The 21684-nt window shown below is 42.8% G+C and overlaps 1 protein-coding gene across 1 annotated transcript in view; it reads right to left on the reverse strand.

Moving 5' to 3' along the window:
• Nucleotides 1-19423, reverse strand: part of SPON1 (spondin 1) — a 177288-nt gene extending 157865 nt beyond the window's left edge. Inside the window, exons 1-2 of the mRNA XM_023929157.2 lie at nucleotides 18919-19423; nucleotides 12652-12758 (exon numbers count right to left, since the gene is read on the reverse strand). Coding sequence (XP_023784925.1) covers nucleotides 12652-12758; nucleotides 18919-19141 — 330 coding nt within the window. The 5' untranslated portion in view covers nucleotides 19142-19423. The remainder of the gene's footprint in view (nucleotides 1-12651; nucleotides 12759-18918) is intronic.
• Nucleotides 19424-21684: the final 2261 nt, after the last annotated feature.

Raw genomic sequence — 21684 nt, forward strand, 5'->3', positions numbered from 1 at the left:
TAAAAACACGAGCATAAATGGTAAAACTCCAGCTTTGGAGGTTGTCTCAGGTTTTCTCCTGCCAAGAAAAAACCCCAAATCTCCCTCACAGTCAGCAGAGAGAGGGCAGATGTGTTCAGAAGCCCAAGAACACACTGCCATGTACAAAATGTTCTTCCTGTGATAGCTGCCTGTTGCATAACATCTGCACCACACACAAAGCTGGTGCTTTAATTCATTTTGCAAGTAATGTAATCAGTGGAACATCAGATGAACTCAGAGGAAAAAAAAATAAAATAAATAGACAAATAGAGAGTTTTGAGAAGATGCCATATGGGTCTTTTTCATCTTTTGGGGAAATCTTACACAATGTCTGAGAAATTATTGTAGGCCATTATATAAGCCCAGTGTCTAAATAAATCATAACCCAATTCTAATTCATGCAAGCGCTTTGAATAACCTTTATGGACAATAAAACTGGGTTACTGAAAGATTCTAAAGGAAGCCAAGAAACTTTGCACAGTCCAAATCCCCACTGCAGCTAATACAGACAACATTTATGATTATCTTAATCTGGGGTTTATCACAATGTGTGGGCAGATTTGCTTAACAGGAAGGATTAGTGAGGGGGGTGATTTACTGACTGGAGGGTTTTCCTCTCCTCCTACGTGTGGGATTCCCACAGCTCCATGGAAAGAGAGGCCAGAGTGAAAGGACAGCAGGAAAAGGCAAACTGCTGCCTTAGCAACCATTTAAAATTCCTCCCTGAAGCTTCCAGAAGGCATTCCTCAGGTAATGGTATTAAATAGGGAGTTCATTTTCCTAGGAAAGTAACCTATTGCTCAAGAGAGGTTGCAGTGAAAAGTATTTCTCCATTTTCATTATTTGCTGGCTGCTTTATGACCCCTCTCCCTCCTCTACTCTTTATTCTTCCTATTTAAAAGCATTCTGTTAGCTAAAATAAGTCTGTGATAAACTGGCCAAAGAGAGCAATAACAGGTGTAATTAAGTCTCCCATACAAGCAGAGTCAATGTTACTCATCCAGCTGAAATTAGGAAGAAAAAAAAGAAAACAAAACAAAAAAAAAATAAAAGTAAAAAGAAAAAAAAATTAAATGAGTTCTAGGAGAACAAAACCCTGATGTGTGCCTGACAAATAATGAATAAACACTGGCAGTGCCCCAAGGAACCTCTGCTACACTACTGGCTGTATCAAGATATATAACCATTAAAGTTAGAGAACACCAAGTACCTCTTCCATTCTCATTCTTTTAAATGTTTCTTTTGAAAAGAAAAGCAGGTTCAAACGAACTGTGCCCACCCACAAGGAGAAAAAAAAAGAGGCAAGAGCAGCAACAGTGCCTCAATTCACATAGATGTGAATAATTGGAGCCCAGTTCAATCTGTGAAGTAAACAGAAGCAGGATGAAGGCTTTTCAATTTACACCTACAGCCTACAAATTAGTAAGCAGTCTGCTAGGATGAGCTTGCCAGGGATTGCATAATAACCCTACCCCAGCAACAATGCAGGGAACAGGGAACAAAATGGTAGCTCTATACCAGCAGGGAATTTCCCTTTCTAATTACTGACTGCTATGAAAAGCATTCTCGAGAGCCAAACGTCAGCTTTTGTGCAACTGGATGGGGAATTTCTTCATTACTCTTGATTTATTCTGGCCTGAAAATTAATTTCAATGGTGTTTCAAGAATCAATAATCATCAAAAATGCAAAGTATCTTCTGGCAAATGTTGTTGGAGAATTTAGTTGGTAAAATAATTATTTTTGTGCCAAAAGTTCAACAGATTACCAGTGACTATGGCTGGTTTAAATATCTTGCCTATCTCAGTATTTATTGTATAGTCACTTGTCTGTATCCATTGAAAGCAAAAGGACTAATGCAGAAAATTCTGGTTTTGCAGAACATGTTGTGTGCACTCACATCCTGCCTCTTATGCAACCATGAGAAAAGTGAAGCTGAATCTATGATTTGCAGTTTTTCTCACAGCGAGTGAAAACGGAGACAAAAAACAGCAGAAGAGGGAAGGTTTGAGGTAAATAGGTTAAAAAAAACCCCAAAAAAAAAACTTTTTCTGAGGAATACAGTTACTCACAGGAAAATTTTCTGTCCCCTTTCAATGATTGCTCAGATGTAAACTTCAACTTTGTGTAACTCCCAGTGCCAGGTCCTTCCAGAGGCTACTGGGAATAGGAGTCAAGAATCTTTTCAGAAAACAGAACTGTGTAGCTGTAGTGGCAAGTGGTACATCATTTCCAGGTAAATCCTGGAACTTTCAGGCCTTGATTATTAAGTTTTCTCCTGTAAGCCAGTCCCTTCAGCAGGGAACATCCACAGCATGGCTTGAGGAACAGCCTGGCTCAGAAGGGGCTGTGGTGGGGCAATATCTGCCCCTGGCTGCTGTTTCCCTGCAGCTAAAGGACACAGAATGATTCACACAAACACTTCTCAGTGGGATGACAGGAAAAAAGACTTTATTTTTCTGACTCCTGTATTTATATCTTGACAATGACCAGGGACTGGATAATTAATTTACCACCTTCCCAATCACACTGGTCCTGCAAAGCATCCATCAAAAGATGTTTTTTCTTCTAGGAAGGAATGCATAAACATCTATGTTTACAGTTACTTTCCTGGGAAAGCAGCTAAAACTATGAAAAACAAGATCAGAAGGCTTAGTTTTCAGGGTGACATTTCCCTGCCAGAGACACACAAAGAGGAGAGGTGAGGAGAGCACCTGGCTCAGCCAGTTTAGAAGGCAAGAGTGCTCCTGGTATGGAGGGAGCTCAGAGGAGGGGGAAGGCAGAGACAGCTTTATGTCCTGACTGAAGTGGAAGATCTCCTGCCTCTGTCTGCTGATTAAATGCCAGTCCTGCACAGGTAGCAGGGCTGTCAGAACAAAGTTCTCACCTCACCAGGTGAGAAAGCATCCATGAAAGCATTACCCTTAGAGCAGCAATGCCCAGAGCCAGGAAAGCCCCACAGAGCAAGGATCAGGGGACAGGCTGGGATCAGAGTGAGGGATTAGAGGAAAGCTCACAGAATGCCAGGATGTGCTGACATGGAAGGGATCCACAAGGATCACTGAGTCCAGCTCCTGGCCCTGCAAAGGACCATCCCCATCATCCCCATCACCACAAGCCCTCACCATCATCACCTCACCACCAGCAGCTCCGTACACCAGCAGCTGGGGGAGTTTAGTTTGTGTTTTAGTTTAGTGTGACAAACCAGGGTTGGGTCACACTAAACCTGAAAAATATCACGATGTAAAAGTTGATTTTTTTTTTGGCTCATTCATAGCACGAGCTGAAACAAGAACAAAAATGGAAAGAAGCAAAAAACTGCTCAGTTGGAATCCAGTTTGGTTTTTCTCCAGCCTCATCAGTAGCAAGTAATGACTATCAGAGCTGCTTCTGTTCTGTTCTGCAAGCTCCTGGTGCTCATCACTCACATATTAAAAAATATTAATTTTCACTGCTCTAAAGTGAGGCATAACTATCTCCTGAGATGATTTCTTAACCAAAGAAGAGCATTCTCCAAATGCTTCCTGAACTCTTTCCCTAAGGGGAGGGCACCTCATTCAGGTGATAACTGAGCAGAGGTGGACAGCAAAGACTGAAAGAAGTCAGGATGTGGGATAACAGGCCAGGAGAAATCCTGATGGCTGAATTTGGGCTGAAGAGAACCTTCTGTGAAAGGACTTTCAGCTGCAGCTTCCTTACAATCCCAGACTTCACGGAGATGAACAAGGTCAATTCTCCTAGAAGTGATCCAGCATTGTGCTAGATGAGATGAGTTCTGGAAAAGTATGAAAGAAAGAGCAAAACTGTGTGGCTTTTTTGGTCTGGGACTCCAAATAGCCTCAGCCTGCTCAGGATAAAAATGCATCTTAAAGCTACATGCCAGCCTTACTGCAGAGTTCTCTGGGGAAACAGACCAAAGGGAAACAAAGCATCCTGATGAGAAACACGTCTGCAGAGTCTCTTGAGGAAAGGCTAGCACTGAAGCAAAACATGAGATTAGGATGAGAGGGCAGGTTTGTGTGAGCCCCTGCACATCATTCTGAGGACACATCAGGGATCTCCATTCATCACTGCATGAAGTGAAGTGACCAAAACCATCTCTGAAGGCATGTGAAGACAAAGCACCGGGAGGCAAAGGTGCTGAATGCACCAGAATCCAAAGATAAGCTCGTTTCCTGAGCAGGTCCTGTGTCATTCCCAGGCAGGATAAATACAGTGATCAGATGAATAACGAGCCTGGGCTGTCAGGTCATGAGAGAGACTTATCACAGCAAGGACAATAATCAATTACAACTGCTCAGGGCAGCACTGGAAGCTGAAACAATATCCTTGGCAAACACTGAGAGCTCAGTACCTTCATTAGAAAGGGAAGAGTTGAGGAGGAGGAGTGCCAGGGCAGTCCACAGCTCGGTCTGAGGAGGCTGCATGTGCAGTCTGGAGTGATGGGAGCTAAAAATATTGTCACTTTAATAATGCAAAAGGGCCTTCTGAATTCAGGAAGCAGTTCTCGAGACAACAGGCATAGCCAGCTGTACTTTTAGTCCAGCAGCAATTAATTCAGCTGTGAGTTGCAGTGAGAGCTGACCAGGAAGCCTGGAGGAAGGATTTTGCCTACAGCAGCCATTCCTGAACGAGTCAGGTGGGTAAACTCCTGAATTTAAAAGAGCCATTCTGCTTCTAGCTCACCAAAACCTCTCAACACAGTGGAGAGAGAAAAAAAACCATACAAACAAACAAATAAAAGCACAAACAAACAAAAAAAAACCAAACCACAAAATAAAGAATAAATAAAGAGCACAATTTAAATTTAATTGGGAGACTTTCTACAGGCATCTGTGTAGTTTCAGAAGCCCAGAGGATTGACAACAGGATTTTCTTATAGTTCATATAACCTGGAGAAACTGTCAAGCTGAGCCTCAGCTTTTATCATCAACTTCATTCACCCTTTCCTCTCAATCCCCGATTCACATGATGGGAAAAGGGAACACAGCATGAGAAAAGACTCTCAGGCACAGACAAAATTCCATATATCCACTGGCTGCCATTGTGGGCTGGAAGCTGACAGTGCTTATGTGGAGAGAAGTGGAGGAATAATAAATGAATAATAATAATAATAAACACATTTTCCCAGAACAAGCCTTCCTTTTAAAGCCCTGTGTGGTTCTGGGGGTAGCAGAGGTGTCCAGATCCATCACAGTGAGGATTCCAGGCTGTGATAGCTCAAACAGTCCAGAGCAGCAGGGAATAGCTGATAAATGCTTTCTAACCTGATGCAAAGTGGAAGTGCAAAGAACAAACACTTGTTCTAAGGTCCCATTGATTGGAACTGACATGCTGAAGGTTTCCTGATGCTGCAGAATGGCAAATTAGATCAGAGGTAATTCTTGGAGCACTTCAGGAGGGGATGGGAGCTGGGAGATAAGCCTGCTGATCTCTCTCAGCAGAGAAACAAACCCCAGCAATTGATGCCTGCCTCAGATGAGGCTGCTGAATTACAGGTGACAAAAAGGGAAATCCAGGAAGGGAAGCCTAATGGCAGCATTACAAATGAGGAAAGAGCTGCTGAAGAGATGTTCCAATGAAGCTGGAGCCTACCTGCATCCAGAGTTATAACCCACAATAGCTGCCATATGGCCCCTGGAAAACATCTGACTGCTGCCAGAGGGGTTAAATGTCTTTACTGAGATTTCTCACAGCCCAGGTGCCACCAGCTGAGGGAAGATTATCTGAGAGGGGAATAACAATGGGCTAGGCAGTTTACCTGGGCTGGAAATGAATGGATATTAGGAGTAAATCTCTTTAGAGTCACTGAGACAGATAAGTCCACTTAAACACTGCCCTGGGGAGGAGCACACAGCTTTTACTGACTGACAAAACAGGGTCAGAGGGATCCAGACTTTGTCTCAGGGTGAGACAACTGCAGATGCAGAACTGGCCTCTGGATTGGAAGCAAGACCTGAATAGAGAACCCTCCTGGGGCACCAATAATCCCAAACCCCAGAGGCCCAGAAGGGCACTCTGATGTGTCTGAGGAGCAGACTGGAATCTCCAAGGCAGAAGGGAACAGTGCTTCCAGTGTCATTTCCTCTCTTGAGGATTGATTTGTTAAGTGCCAGCGCCAAATTCTAGGAAACAATTCTTTAATGAGTCTCTTTGGAAGCCTCTTAGAAGGAGGAAGTCTTGCAGTTTAATGTTAATCCAAAGAACAGAATAAACTAATAGATATTTTTCTTGAGCTTTCTTGTTTTTTTTTTTTGGTTTTACTGTTTTTAGAGGGTTTCTCTGGTTTGTGTTTTGGCTGGTATTTTTCCAAAACAGAACTTGAATCATCACAAATTAAATATTTGTTTAGGCAAAATCCATTCCAAAGAACATAAGCTCTTACTGAGACACAATCATCATTCGAAGTCATTCTCAAGAGAAAGCATTTCTCCAGCAGGCAAAAAAAACCAAAACAGAACACAAAAACAAAACAAAATTTAAAAAAAAAAGAAAAGAGGAAAAATAAGATTAGATTAAAGAAAGGGGACTAAATATTATGTGGCCAGAAGTTAGATGTTTTTTTCCACAGCAGGGAGATAGGGAAAGGGTAAAGATAAAGAAATGTCAGAAGATGAACTAAAGCCAAATTAACTAAAAAAGTTGGATTTTAAAGTGATGGTAGTGCCATAGCAAGAAAACCCTCAGAAAATTGACAACAGAGTGAGCCCAGCCTGAGACACTGAATCCCCTTTTCATTCAGCAGCGACCTAAGTTACACTGCAATCACAATTTCATATTTATTTCCTATTTATACCTGAGTTAACAGTTCAAAGATCCACTGTAACACAACACATAACAAAACAGCATTTAGAAATTCCTTATATTTTCCTATTTTGGCTGTGAAATGATACAGTTTGAGTCATTTATTCCAAAAGACACAGCAGCTCTGTACACCAGGAGCTGGGGGAGTGCCCAAGGTGTGACAAACCAGGGTTGGGTCACACTAAACCTTAAAAAAAATGTAAAGATTTCTATTTTTTTTTTGGCTCATTCATAGCATGAGCTGAAACAAGAACAAAAATGGAAGGAAGCAAAAAACTGCCCAGTTGGAATCCAGTTTGGTTTTTCTCCAGCCTCATCAGTAGCAAGTAATGACTATCAGAGCTGCTTCTGTTCTGTTCTGCAAGCTCCTGGTGCTCATCACTCACATATTAAAAAATATTAATTTTTACTGTTCTAAAGTGAGGCATAACTACCTCCTGAGACAATTTCTTAACCAAAATCTTGTCTATAAGTGGTTCATGTTGAGTTTTTTCCAGTGCAACAGAGATATTTCTATTTAATCTCACTTGAAGTGCTCACATTCTCCACTCAGTGCTAAAACTGGCAGTGGCAGATACTTTTTTAGAGGGGATTTTTATTTTTAAGCTCATTTTTAATCCCTGAATATCATGATATGGAGCTTGGAGTTCTAGAAAAATGTGTGAAAGTGTTCATCAAGGTTAAACAATTCCACCCTGCTGGGAAGGTGAACTAGAGTTTGGTTTTCCATTATAACTTTCAGGGGTTTGTTCCTAGAATAATATTCACAGTGATTCTTAGAGAAAGAAAATTTGGGAATACTCTTGCAAATGCAAAAGGACAAGAGATTTAAATTTGACAGACTCAGAATTGATGTCTACCTGCTTAAGTCTACAAATCCTATAGCTGGCACGTTCTGATTCCTATTTAAAATAGGAATTTTATAATTTGTATTTATATTTATTATATTTTTTATTTTATTATATGTATATATAATAATTTTTTATTCTTTTATTTATATGTAATAAAATAAATAATTATAATTAATAATTAATTTTATAATTATTATATATTATATATAATATAATTATAATTATAATTAAATATTATAATATATTATAATTATATTTATAATAATATATTATATTATATATTATTTTATAATTATAATTAATTTTATAATTATAAAATAATAATTATATGTAATTGATGTGAGAACCACATCAATTCATAAATCTCAGAACAAGGTATTTACAAAGTAGCATGATGAGTTGATAGTGGGATACAAGCTTAAAAAAAACCCTCAAACATACAAGCCAAAAAGAACATCAAGGTGACCCAAGTATAACTGAATTTTTAATATTAAGACATTTTAATATTGAAATTTTAATATTGAAATTTTAATATTAAAAATTTTAAGCAGTTAATATTAACAGCTTAAAAAATAACTGCAGCCATTAATTTAAAAACCATAAAACCACCTTTGCTTATAAATACAAGAATAGATCATTTGAAGTGGCTAACAGCCTTTTAAGGCTGCTTCTTTCAAAATGCACTGTATCAGGAAGATGTAAGGTTCCTATAAAATGCTGGAACACAGCATTAGAGGAGCAGCTTTTCTAAGAGGCTGTAAAAATACCTTTTAACCTAAATGCCTTGCTGAGCACATCAGTCAACTAAAGAGCAGCAAGAGAATGAGGTGACCAAAAACAAAGGACACTTCTGGGCTCTGGTTTCAGCACCTCTTACCTTACTTAGCTGTTTATTCCAATTTCCCTGAAATGTTTTCTCCTTCAGCACAGCCCCAAGCTTTTATAAATCCCTTTAATGATTTATATTTATAAACACCTTTAATGAAAGCTTCATTCTTGCTGCTGCTGCTCTTACTCGCTTTCCCACATTGCTTTTTTTGCACAGCTGGATCCTCAAATTCAGGGTTAAATTAAGAATTCTTCTGGTTCACTCTGGAGTTAAAATAGGCAAAAGGACACCTCCAGGAGAACTCCTACGAGGAAGGCATGCAACACTAAATTATCACCAAAAATGAAGGTATGAGATACAAATTTAACAAGTGATTACGCCAAAGCACAATCACAAAATTCCTCCTTCCTTTTGGAGGAGTGGATGGCACCTTGAAGGTTGGAATTCCTTGATAAATTGGATGAAGCTCTACATTAAAAAAAGAATTAAAAAAAAACACAGATTGAGAAGATTCTTCCTGAGCACCAGGCACTCCAAAGCTGTGCTGCTCTAGGGATTGCTCTATCCAAATTCTCTGATTTTATGCTGGGAGTGCAGATCCACTCCTGAGTACAATTCTGAGGAAAGTGAGACTGGAATCTCCACTGCAGGAAAAGCAAAGCTGGAAGAAGATGGCCCACGATGAAAATATGAAAATTTGAATGAAGAACAGGTAGAGTGTGTGTGGAATTGGAGGGAGAATAAAGGAAACTTCAGGCTGCCTTCCTCATAAAGTATCAAGAAGATTCTTAATTTAGGAAGACAATTTCATAAGGGAGCAATTTAACCACCATTAGTGAAGATTCAGTTTGGATATTAGCAAAAAGATCTACAAAGCTGAAATTTCCTATTAAATATAATATATTCAAGTGTTTAAACTTGGAGAGATGAATTTGTTCTTCTCGTTGAACACTTCAGAACAGATTGACAAAACATCCACCAAAAAAAATTTCTGGGAATATTTCTCCTAACTCAGAGAACAAGGAGGATAGATGAGATGAGGTTCAGCGCTACATTTCTAATATTCTGCATTATTTATCAGACAGAATCCATAGGGTTGCACACATATGTTGATTGAAATGGCCTGCACAGACACTTTTCTGTAGTCAGTCAGTGGTGATTGCTGCCCTGGGCTTTCATTTGCCTCAGGAGCAATTTGCAGAGTGTTGCTAAACATGGCAAAAAGGAACGATCAGCGCTCTGCACGACCAGAGCTGGGAATGGTTTGTGTAAAGAGGCCAATGGGACAGATTCCCAAAGCTTTCAGAGGAACTCACTGAGCTCTACAATTACTACTGGCATAAGGAACAGCCCTATTGCTACATCCCCAAATTTCTACGGCTGACTTTGGCACCTTGGATTCCCCAGCTATATTTAATTTAGCCATTTTGCGGTTTTGGGAGATAAAGTGATTTATTTTAAGGCTGGATTGTGTCCTGTGCATCCTACAAGGACAAAAAATACAAGGAAGTTTGGCTGCATTAAGTAAACAAACAGTAAAATCGAATTTTAAAGTCTCAGTTGTCTCAGAGGAGAACAGATCTGGAATGGTGGGGATCACACCACACTTCTCTAAAGGTCTCAAGTATAGGGGTAACCAGAAAGTGCACAGAAAAAAACACCTGTCCAAGCAAGAATTTTACCAGCTCTGCTATTTATAGGACCACAACCCCTTATTAACAAGATTGACTGTTCCTGGTGACCTGCAGAGCCACACAGGAGCCATCAGGAGCTTACAGCAGCTGCCTACTGCTCCTCCAGATGGGCTGCAGCCCCCTCCTGCTCCAGCTGGACTGTGACCCCTGAAAACAGAGCTTTCCCCTCCTGAATGTACTCCATCCACATCAAAAACCCGATGTTAGCCCTCCTCCACCCCCTGGCTGCTCCTCAAAGCTACAGAGCTTTGAGACGCTGCTCAGTCTAACACCGGGGCTCTGGTCCTGAGCACAGGGTGCAGCTGGGTTTCCTCCATGGAACCTGGTGTAACTCACACTCCACAGTCTGAAAGTGGCACCCAGAGGCTTGCAAATCAAGTGCTTTATGGTGTGTAAGTCATGGAAGGAAAGTCTCATGTGGGCAGCTCCCGTTTCGCTCTGTCCTGGTGGAAGTTTTGTGACGGGAGTGAAGCGCTTGCTTCGTGCACTGCTTTGCTCTGACTGCTCTCTGGACATTGGAGATGTGTCCCCATGGAGGCAGAGGTGCAGTCCCAGAGCAGCAGAGGGTCTCATGCCACTCTGAGGGGATTTTCCCCCAGTTCTGCTGCTCTGGGGATGACAGATTCTCTCTGACTCCTTGGATGACACAGGCTCCACCTGAGAGCAGGTACACACAGTACACACAGCTCCTCCTTACCCTGCACAGCTGCTCAGCCCCCCTTGCCATCCTCACTTCTAATGAAAACACACTGCAAACATCTTTTCTTTTGTCTTGGTTTGGAAACAAACATCTTTTTTATTTTTTTCTTCTGGTTGCTAGCACCCAGCCCCGGTACAAGGGGGCCTGTATTTACCTTCAAGCGTTCTCTGGGTACCAAAATGGGATCTTACATCTGTATCCACAGAGGCAGAACAGGCTGACACCATCTGAATAACCTTCAGGGAGCTGTGCTAGCGTGGGATGAGCGTGGTGGGTTCTGCTTAAACCACAGACACACAAATTTAGTTGTGGGTAACCTTTGGGACTCCCACCTGCCAATAAGAACGCTGAGTTCAGACTGCAACCCGTACAATGCACTTAATTAAACAATCTTCCCTCAGCTGAGATCCACTGGGCTTGAATTTTTTATTTTTTTTTTTTCCCATCTATATAGAATTTCCATTTGCTTCCCACTCAGCTAACTTCAAAATGCCTCTGTACTTCAGCAAAGCTTAGTGAGCTTCTCACTGTGAGTTAGACCTGAAGACAAAACTCAGGCCAAATCTTTCCCATTTGCCACAACCACAGAGAAATTAACAGCTGAAATGAAGAAATTAATGGTGACAAGCTTCTTTTAAAATAGATGAAGCATCACTGTTTGTACTTCTTAGCAGTAGCTGATCGTTCAGTACTAGCTTATTCTTTAAAAAGCCAACTTTGTTAAAAAGTACATATTAAAAAGATTTCTCTCAAATAGGAATTGGTTTCATTTTAATGGATTTATTCCACCCTCAAGTTCTCAATCATTTCAGATTTTCTTACAAGATGTATGAAAACCAGACAGAGGCCTCTAAGCAAACTCAGTAGGAAAACTGGGCAATTATTTACTGAGTTTGCACTGAATTTGCTGTATGCAAAAATAAAGAAGAAATATAGGGAGAGATGTTAATTTCTGTCTCCTTGCAGGTCACCAAAATTGGAACTTGAGTGTTTCTCTTGAAAACCTTGAAACCTGAGGCAAGTGAAATCTTCCACCTAGAAATTGTTGTTAAAATTACTATCAGTATTACTGCACATCCTGTAAATTATAATCAATACAATTCAACTGCATTTCTAAGCCTGGAAAGTCAAACAGCAAACAATACCTCTTGTGAGAATCAAACCTACATACATCACTTCTACCTTCTTTCATAAATATGATATATTTTCTCAGTTTCCAGAATTCCCCACATGGAGTAGCTGAAAATACCAGTTTGTGAATCATCCTTCTGGTTTCTAATCCTTTTAATACCAAACATTTCATCCCACTGGATGTGTTCATTAAGTCAAGTACTACTGAGCATAAATAAAACAGCAGAATCTAATTTATGAATGATAAAACAGTCATTACAGCCACGGCAAACACTTCTCAGAGTCGAATTCTACAGCTCAGTGGACAAAAATATTGAGGGAAAGAAACACAAAAAAACCAGAATGTGAATAGAACACTCTTGATGTTCACTTTGGATGAAAGGTTCAGGTGTCCTAGGCTCTAGTTCAAGTAAGTGATGCTCGTTTTGAACTGTGGGGATGTGGGAAGGCAAGCTGAAATCCAGGTACAGGAGCCTGGGGATATAAAACATGCTCTGCTCTCCTCACGCCAACATCCACAAACATTTATGTTTAAACACTCTCTGCATTCTGCTGTGCATATAAAAAGCTCCCTTGGAGGCAGGCAAACACTAAAGAAGACTCCAAAGGGGAAGTTCTCTCACCTGGAAAGATCCTGCATGGTCTTCCTCTTTGTCACCTTCCTTTCCTTCCTTGAGGGCGATCAAGGTGAACCCTCGGAAGTAGGCAGGAGTGGCAGCAGAAAGCGTCACTGGGGTGTGATGAGCAGAGAAAGAACCAAGAGAGACCATTAATTGTGAAGTCAGCCACTTGCACATCATTTCACGAGGTGTGTGCTCTAAGCTGGCATTGACTAAAGCACCGACAGCAGGGAGCCAAGCCAGCCACAATCCAAAATGTTCACTCCAGGTTTTCACATAAACTCAGAACCACTGGCATGAAATAACTCAGCTTTTTTATTTCCCCCCCACTTTTTCTTTTAAAGCAGATTGATAATCTGCTCAGATCTACAGGAGGGTTTATTGGTGGTGGTTTGGGGGTGGGGACACATGTGCAAGGGTGTTTTCTACTTGGGGCTTTTTCTTTGTGAGGGCTTTTTTTGGTTTGTTTTGAGGGGTGAGGGGGTGTTAAATGTACAGGAGCATCCCTAAATATTTGAGTTCATTGTTTTGTCCAGTTCTGAGCACAGACAAAGTAATTTAGTGCACAGCAAGTCCCTCTGTAAAGCCAGATGTCCACGTTGCCTGTTCCAGCTCAGCTACACTCAGCACAGCACCCCAGCTTCTAGAAATGGGGGATCTCAAAATATCTGCTCCATCCTCAGGGCAGAACAGGACACAAAACTAAACTCCTGGCTGATAAAACTAAACTCCTGACCCCTAAATCTGTGCTGGATGCTCTGATTGCCAAAGCAGTCCTGCACAGCCCTGTCCTGAGCAGGTAAGGCAGGGCTGGCTGATCTGATCTGACCCTGCTCAGCAGCAGGATTGAACCCCTGATCTGATGTCCAAAACTCAAAAACCTGAGTTCACAGGATTGGGATATCCTGGGAATGCTCCCTGCAGGGATTGAGCCCACATTTTTAGCACCAGGCTCTAACCAGTTAATTAATTATTAGTTATAGTTATAGTTAATTATTAACCCAGATAATCTCAGGGTCCTCATCTTTGAACATTATCAGAGCCACAGAATGAGGCAGAACTTTGAGGCAGGACATTTGAAGTTACCAAACTCTCTTCAGCCACTAATATCAATCCTTTCCTGAAACAGAGGTAAATTTTAGGAAAGAAAAAAAAAGTATTCTAGAATTAAAGGGACAGAAAATTGAACTCTTAATGTTTTAAGTGAACTCATGTTTTCCTTTAAGCATAGTGCAAAAAGAGTCACTCGTAGTACTTTTTATTGTCACACTCTCCAGCCCTGGCAGGCACAATAAAAACTGGAGACCACCCACAGTTTTCAGAGCAAACTGCAGCTCCCAAGGCTGCTCCATAGAGGAGTATCCACAAGAGATCCTTCTCACACAGATAGGCTGAGAGGGGTTGGATCACATTGCTAAAAATCACAGATTGCCCTTAGAAAATATGGATTTCCAAATATGCCCCAGAGTTCATTTGGAACATACAGAGAGCTCTTTGATCTAGAAATTCAGTAGCAGAAAAATGTAAAATAGGCTATTTGAAGGTTTCTAGCATTATGCAGCTGCATTTGGGGTTAAAACTCACGGTGTTTGTACAAATACCTAACTTTTCTGACTATATGTGGAAAAAAAAATAAAAATATATTTATTTCCATTTTCAAACTTTTGTGTAAGTGCCATGCTTTGACATATAAACCTGCAAACACCTGTACAAATTGTGATGGCACAGCAGCAAGTCCTCCAGCTCTCAAGATTTTCAACACTCTTCTCATCCCACGGAACCTTACGATGAGGCTAAGTGTCGTGATTTTGGGGGAGAAAGAAAACTTCACGCATTATATTCCAAAATAAGCCAGAAGAATAACGCCATTAAAATTTCTGCTTGCTTTAAAAAGCATTGCTCCAATTCATTAATTCATTTTCTGCCCAGCAATTAGCATGGTTAATTCCAATGTTGAGAACTTCTGCAGCTCTGGCTGAATGGAAAGCCACGGGCAGCCTCTCTGGGAACAGCACGCTGCTGAACCCAACAGAGATGAACACATTACTCCTGCTTCAACAGTGATTCTTAGAAATTTACTGCCATAAAAGTCTCTTACATGCAACAATTTTTTCCATATCATATGCAATTAAAGACTCTGAATCACTGTGAGTAAGAGGTTACACCAGGAATATTTGAGTATGCGTGCAGAGAATCCAGCTGTGAACTGACTCAACAGATTTTGTTTCCCCCACAAAGTTACAGATCAAACCAAACAGCTTTAGAAATTCCAAACACCTACCCACAAAACAGAGAAGTTCTGAAATGCTGCAGAAACATCAGAAAAAATAAAAAAAAAAATTAAAATAAAATTTAAAAAAATATTAAAAAAAAAAAAGGCAAAAGGAAAGCAATTCCAAAGGCTGACTCATAGTTTTTGAATGCCTGGGGTTAGCAATACCCCAGCTGTGGTTGCAGTCATTTGAACCCCGAATAAATGCATGTTCTCTCCAGGAGGAGGGATGCTGCTGTGCTCTGGGCTCGGGAACACTTCCAGCCCAAAATCCAAAGGAGCCAAGGGCAGATGGAGGGTTCGGCCGTGTCCGTCCCTGTGTGACGGCTGCGGGGACACACGGACACAGCAGCACAGCAGGACCCGGGCTCTGTGCTCTGGGATTTGCACTTTTAGGGATGCAGGCTTTGGAACAGCCCAGAACAGCGAGCTGGGAAGGTTTCTGTCAGTGCCCAGAGCTATCCTCAGGTGACACAGGGTTTATCCCAAATCCCAGCTCCTCCTGAGCTGCTCCTGGAGCCTCCGCACGGGCAGCAGTGCCAAGCTCCCAAACCACATCTGTTCTTCACCAGGGAGAGGCTCTGGGTTGCATAAGAGTTCTTGGGCTTAACTCTGCCATTTGGAGCAGCAGCTGTGTCCTGCTCATTAACTTTCACTGAATAATATGAACTTCCTGCAGGGATCAGCTAAACCTCAGTGCAAGCCTCAGCCCTAAGGATCTCACTTTAAAGGGAAGATTGCACACCAGCAGTTACTTTAAATCTCTAATTGCTTTACAAATTGGGCTTTGGCACACGACCTCACTCTTTCCCGGTGTCCCAAGCCCAAGGTGGGATGATCAAAGTCGCTCCTTTGGTTTCAGGCAGGAAATCAGACTTTTCTCACCCTACACGACTGCACATCCCCTGCTGCACCTTGCACAGGTAGCAGCAAATGCAAGTTCCAAATTCCATCTGTATTTTGTGGAACAGCTGATGTAGTTACAGAATGAGAGCTTTTTTGGGTTTTGTTGGTTTTTATTTTGCAAAGTTGTTTGCACGTTGAGGGGAGATGAAAGAAATGGAGAGAAAAAAACTCAACATTCCTTCAAAGAGAAGTCCCCAAACCAATGCAGTGGAGCACAACTCCTTAAATGAGCTTTTCCTCAAAAACTGAGAAAGTGAACTGACCTACAAGTGGAAATTCCATTAAAACCAGGAACAGCACCCACACAGAGGGTATATGTAAGGGTTACAACTAGCCTAGTGCTCCTTTTCTTCTTCAGAATAATAATTCATGATCTCACAGCAGAAAGCATTTCTACTGCATGTTAGTGTGTCCTGCTCCCTTTTGGTAGAAGCAAGTTTATTTACATTTTAATAGCGTGAAACTCACCTCATTTCTTCATGGAAATCTCATGCAATCATTAATCTAACTGCACAATCAATAAAGCCAGGACTGAGTCTTTTCAAGGATCATTACCCTGTATCACCACCCAAACTTGAGGCTCATTTGTGCCTCTGAATGAGAGCTCTGACCTTCAGTGGAGGCGAGAGCAGCTCCATCACCAGCGAAGGAACCCAGCAGGGGAGGAGAGGACCTCGACCCTAGCGTGGTGTGCCCTCAAACCTGGTCCTACAGGAACACATTTGAATTGTTCCCACTCAGACAAGTTATTCAGTGCCCAGTGCTGATTTCTATCACAGCTCCAGAGGTGGAAAACCGAGGCTTCACAGCTCCTTGCACACAGATTTTTTGCCCTCAGGACAAATAGACTGTGATGGATCTAAAGGTGAATAACTGCAGGGCAGCCATAAAAACTCCCCCAGAGGCAAACAGCAGCTGGGAGCTGTGGTCTCCTGACTCCCACACTGCAAACTGAGATATTCCCAGATATTCCCTCCACTCATTGCTGCTTGAGAGGCTGGTGTGTCACATCAGCTGATGGCATGAAGATAAAAGGATGTCCCTACACTTTTCTGGAGTACATTTGCATGTACAGATAATTCCTGTGCTATCCACCTTGAAAATGCAGCTTTATTCCAAGAGGCCACTAGGGAAGGTGCCAAGGATCCAGATTGCATCAGTTCCAGCAGGGGCCATGGGAACAGGAATATCTGGCTCCAGAGCTAAGGAGGTCCTGCAAGTCTTCTGCTATGTTGCACACAGGGTAATTTGCTGATAAATAAATACAAACAACAAACAAAACCCCACACACCTGTCATACCATCTCATTTTTTTATTTTTTTTTTTAAATCATTAGTCGGATTTTCCATCCTTTGCATGAAACAGTAATAAAGTTGCAGCTGGACTGCAGAAATGCCTTTGAGAACAAGCTCCCAAAATTTTCTGTACATTGTCAGTTTTGACTACTGCTATGTTAAAAGCAACATTTATTTGTGTCCTTCCCACCATTCAGGAATGTGTCCTTAAAGAATGATCTACACACCCCAATGTGCCACCTGAATGCTTCAGTCCTAAGTATCAGAAAGAAAAGCACATATTCTGTTCTACATTTTAATTTTTTTACTATTAGCTGTAATTTTCTCACTTCCAAGCAGCTTATAATAGCCTAATGTGATTTTATTAAATGAGTTCCTAACGCCAAGACCTAATATCTCCACAAAATTAGTTCTGCTAATTCATCTGGGAGTTTCTTTCTTCCCACATTTCTGTGCAATAGAAACTTCCTTGGGAGGTGACTGAAAATGTCCAGTAACGTTTTCACAGAAGTGAATCCCGAAATTTTTTAAAGAACGTTTGCATTTGTGGCTATCAAAAAACTTGGCACATCTTTGTCCTGCTCAGTAGATACACCAAGCTGACATGCCACATGAATTCTTTCAGACTCAGGATACTAATCCTCCTGTCTGGAACTTGTGGGTCATGTGCATTTCCTCACACCATCTTAAAATAAAATTATTTTTATTTTTATTTTTGGGGGAAAAATAAAAATCGAATCAACAGCATGCAAAGTTACAGACTGGTGCTCAGAACAGGTGAACCTGCAGATGTGTTTCTCAGCCTTTGGAGAAACAAATTGATTATGTTCCATGCCCACTTTTTTCTCCCTGTACACACTGAGATTCCCATGTTCATGCAATGGGAAAACACTGCTCTTTACCCTGGATCTAAGAAACACTTGGAAGAATCTCCCAATATTTTTTTTTTTTTCCCTAAAAGTACATCAGTTAAAAATGTCCAGACTCTTTTTAAAGTGCTTTTAAAATGCAAGGCAAACAGCACATTCCAAGAAGGTTTATTTCTCAAGGCACTATATAGTGAGGCAGGAAAAGTGACCAAAACCTGTCTTTGTCTATTAATTAGTAAAACACACCCGAATGAGCTTTGGAAGTTCATTCCAAGGATTGTATGTGACATGCTCAGGGAAGAAGGAATCTCTTATTTACAGTGGTCGTTAGCACTGTCTCTGCCTCTTTCCTGCTTGAGCCATCTGTTCATTTACCCAGAAAAAAAAATAAATTAGAAATTTAAAAAAGGGTGGGATAGTGGGATAAACGTAAGTGGAAGATGTGGGAAGTTGGCAGCGTGCTGCATCATGTTTGCCCATATGCTAACTCATTATATTAACATTCATATTTCAGGGCAAGAGCGATTAGCTCCGAGTTTCCTCTCCCTCCTGCTGGATGTGGAAGCTTCTCCCATGGGTTCAATTTAAAGGGATGGGAAGGAATCCCACGGAAGAGGGCAAACGGGGGAAGAGTGAGCTCCGCATGGCTGTAACTTGTGTAACTGAGCGCGTACAGAGGGCTCCTAAATAAAGGAAATTCCTCTCCATGAGGAGCGCTCGGGAGGAAAGTGAGACACCGAGCCCCGGCTCCCCTCTCTCGCCATGGAAGCATCCCCAACAAAGTGATGCCAGGGGGTGCATTAGGCTGCCCTAACCCACCCCAGACGGCAGGAGGGATGCGGAGCTGACAGGCAGACACACGCTACAGCTCCCGAGGCACTCATCCCCCCGGGATCGCGCTGCGGGATGCAGAGGATGCCCCACTTACCCCGGTAACTGTTCCCAGGCTTGTAAAATTCTGGGTCGCCCTCCACCCTGAGGCTGAATTCATTGTACCCTTCCCTCCTGGTGCCTTGGGCTCGCAGGATCCGGCTGCAATATCCCTCGGATTTGGAGGCTTTCTCCAAGGTTTCGTCGGGAAAAGCCTTGGCCACCAAGGGGAAAGTGAGCGCCAGGAGCCGCAGGGCCAGCGGCTGCAGATGCGCTCCCATCCTCGCAGCTCCGCACAACTTTTGGCGGCCGGGGCGGCGGTGGAAGGCTCCGGGGGGCTGGGCAGGGCTGGGCAGGGCTGGGCAGGGCTGGGCAGGGCTGGCAGGGCTGGCTGAGAGCTCCCGGGCAGCCCCAGCCGGCAGCGGGAGGCTGGTGGGAGCGGAGGGACCGGCTGGGCTGCTGCCGGCAGAGGGAGGGGAAAAGCGGGGAGGGGACGGCTCAGAAGGGGAGGGGAGGAGGAGGGAAGTGTGATCTTGCCCAGATCCCCGAGTGCTGTTTTCTCTCAGAGCGTGTGATTAGCGGCTCGGCAGTGTTTATTTAGGCGGGCTGAACTGGCAGGGTTTGGTGACAGAGCGGAGCAGGGGACGCTGCTGCCCCCCAGACACCAGCCCTGAAATCAATCACCCGCATTCCTGCCCAAGCCTATAGTTACTGTAGGGATAAGGAGGCACACAGAATTCCCCGACAGCCCTCCCGTGTCTCTCGGAAGCAGCAGACACGATAAACATCAGCAATGAGCAGCGCGGAGGGAGCGAGCCGGCCCCGCCCGAGCGAGCGAGGAGCAGCGGCCGCAGCATCCCGGGTACCACCGAGGGATGCAGGGGGGACACGGGGCCGAAAACACGAGCAGGGCAAAGCGGGCATCATTATTTCGCCTTCATGCGAGGCACGCTGAGGCTCGGAGGCGCTCGGTGATTTACCGAAATCCGCCAAAGATTACAACGGTGGAAAAAGGAAAGTGAGCCTACACCCCTGGGGTTCCTAACTCCAGGGGTTTGGTCCTAAAATGCTCTTCTTCTCCCTCTCTCCCTCCCTCCGCTGTTTTGGAAGAGGAGGAGAAAGCAGGGAAGGTGTTCAAGCAGGACCTGGATACTTTCAGGATGCACAAGAGGGCACAAATCCCTTTCCAACCCCTTTCTCCAGGATAGGGCTGTAGCAGATGGATGGATACAACTGCATTTAGGCACAGCTTCCAAGAAGTGTGGGAAACAGCAAGCAGCCTCAAGTCCTCCTGGACCCCACTAAGGCATTTCCCAGCACCAGATTTGCAAATTTTTGAGTTCCAAGCTTTGGAAGTTGATTGAAGCAAGAACCTCACACTGTGTGTCACATAAAGGTGTTTATTTAAGGTGTCTGTGAGGATGCAGGACCTTTGCTTGCCAAGGGCTTTGCTGCTGTGAGCTTGTTTATATTTCAGCCTCTGTTACGTGTTTCTAAAGAACACAAACTGTCCCAGCTTCAAACTCTCCATTCACTACAGATTGTGTTAACAGAGATGGGATGGGTTGGGTGAGATTTCAGCTTTTGCTGCAAACACAGAGCTACTGGCGATGTCTCTCCACGTCTGTGAAGAGGTGGCAGTCAAGCTTTGGTACCAAAATGAGTGGTGAAATCCTATTTGTGAGACAGACACCTGCTACAGTGGCTGGGGCTGACTGCAGACACTTCCAGTGCTGAGAAAAGAGTTTGATTAGGGAAGGATAAGAGGCCTTTGCAGCACAAGATGCTTTTTCTGTTCCTCTCATCCTGCTGGAGGAAGGAGAATGAGCAATCCTGACTTCCCAGTGTAATTCATCAGTCCTCTGCTTCCACCCAGCCCTCTCCTTTCACTGTTTGCCTCCCACCCAACCTGCCAGTATGAGGGTAAATCGATCCATCATCTTTAAGGCAGCATTATTCAGCCTGCTTTTGCTACTGAAGCCTTGAGTTGGCACAGTTGTGCAGAATATTTAGTTTCATGCTTCCAAAGACCCATGTTCATGTGGGTAATTAAGTGACTACAGTTCAGCAATGTCATAAACTCTTGGGTCTCATTTGACCATGATCTTCACCTCATTCATTTGTGAGAACAAGCTTTGCTTTATGCAGGTTCCTCAGTCAAAGATGCCTGTGAGTTTGATTAATTCTCCATATTTGACTTCTCATTTCTTTTGCTGAGATTGATTGAAAAGCAATTACCTGACTAAAGCATTCCTGACAGGAACTGCACAGGCTTCTGCACAATCCACCTTTGTTTTGAGCCAGTGTTGTGTTCTAACTCAATACTCCTCAAAGTGGTTTTAGTCCTTTCCAGGTTTCTTTTGGGGTTTTTTATGGTAACTAATTCATCAGCATCTATTGACTCTTAGCTTCCAGTAGATTTATGTCTCTTACTTTTTAATTCCTGAAATGACCTGCTCTGTTGCTTCTGGTATTTTTTTTTGTTGTTGTTCAAAAGCATTGCAAAGTTTCCTAGAAAGGCATAACACAGCGTCCTGCTAAAAGCAAACGCTTCAAGTTAGCAAGTGATACAAATTAACCTGCACTGCCTACAGCCATCAAATGAGTAATTTGTTGTAGAGACGGTTTAGAGCATGGGCAGTGTCATTAAGCATGGGCATCCTCGAGGTTTTCTATTTGCTCTGCTAATTAGTGTGTGTTTGCCTAGAGCATCCAGCATGATGCATCAGTCAGAGGTGCAGGCAAACTGAGCCCAACCATCCGTGGCAAATTTAGCAGAGGAAGCCTCCTGTCCTGGAGACTGCTCTCCTTTGTGCTCTTTCTG

This window comes from Cyanistes caeruleus, chromosome 6 (assembly GCF_971803275.1).
Source record: "Cyanistes caeruleus chromosome 6, bCyaCae1.hap1.1, whole genome shotgun sequence".
NCBI lineage: Eukaryota > Metazoa > Chordata > Aves > Passeriformes > Paridae > Cyanistes > Cyanistes caeruleus.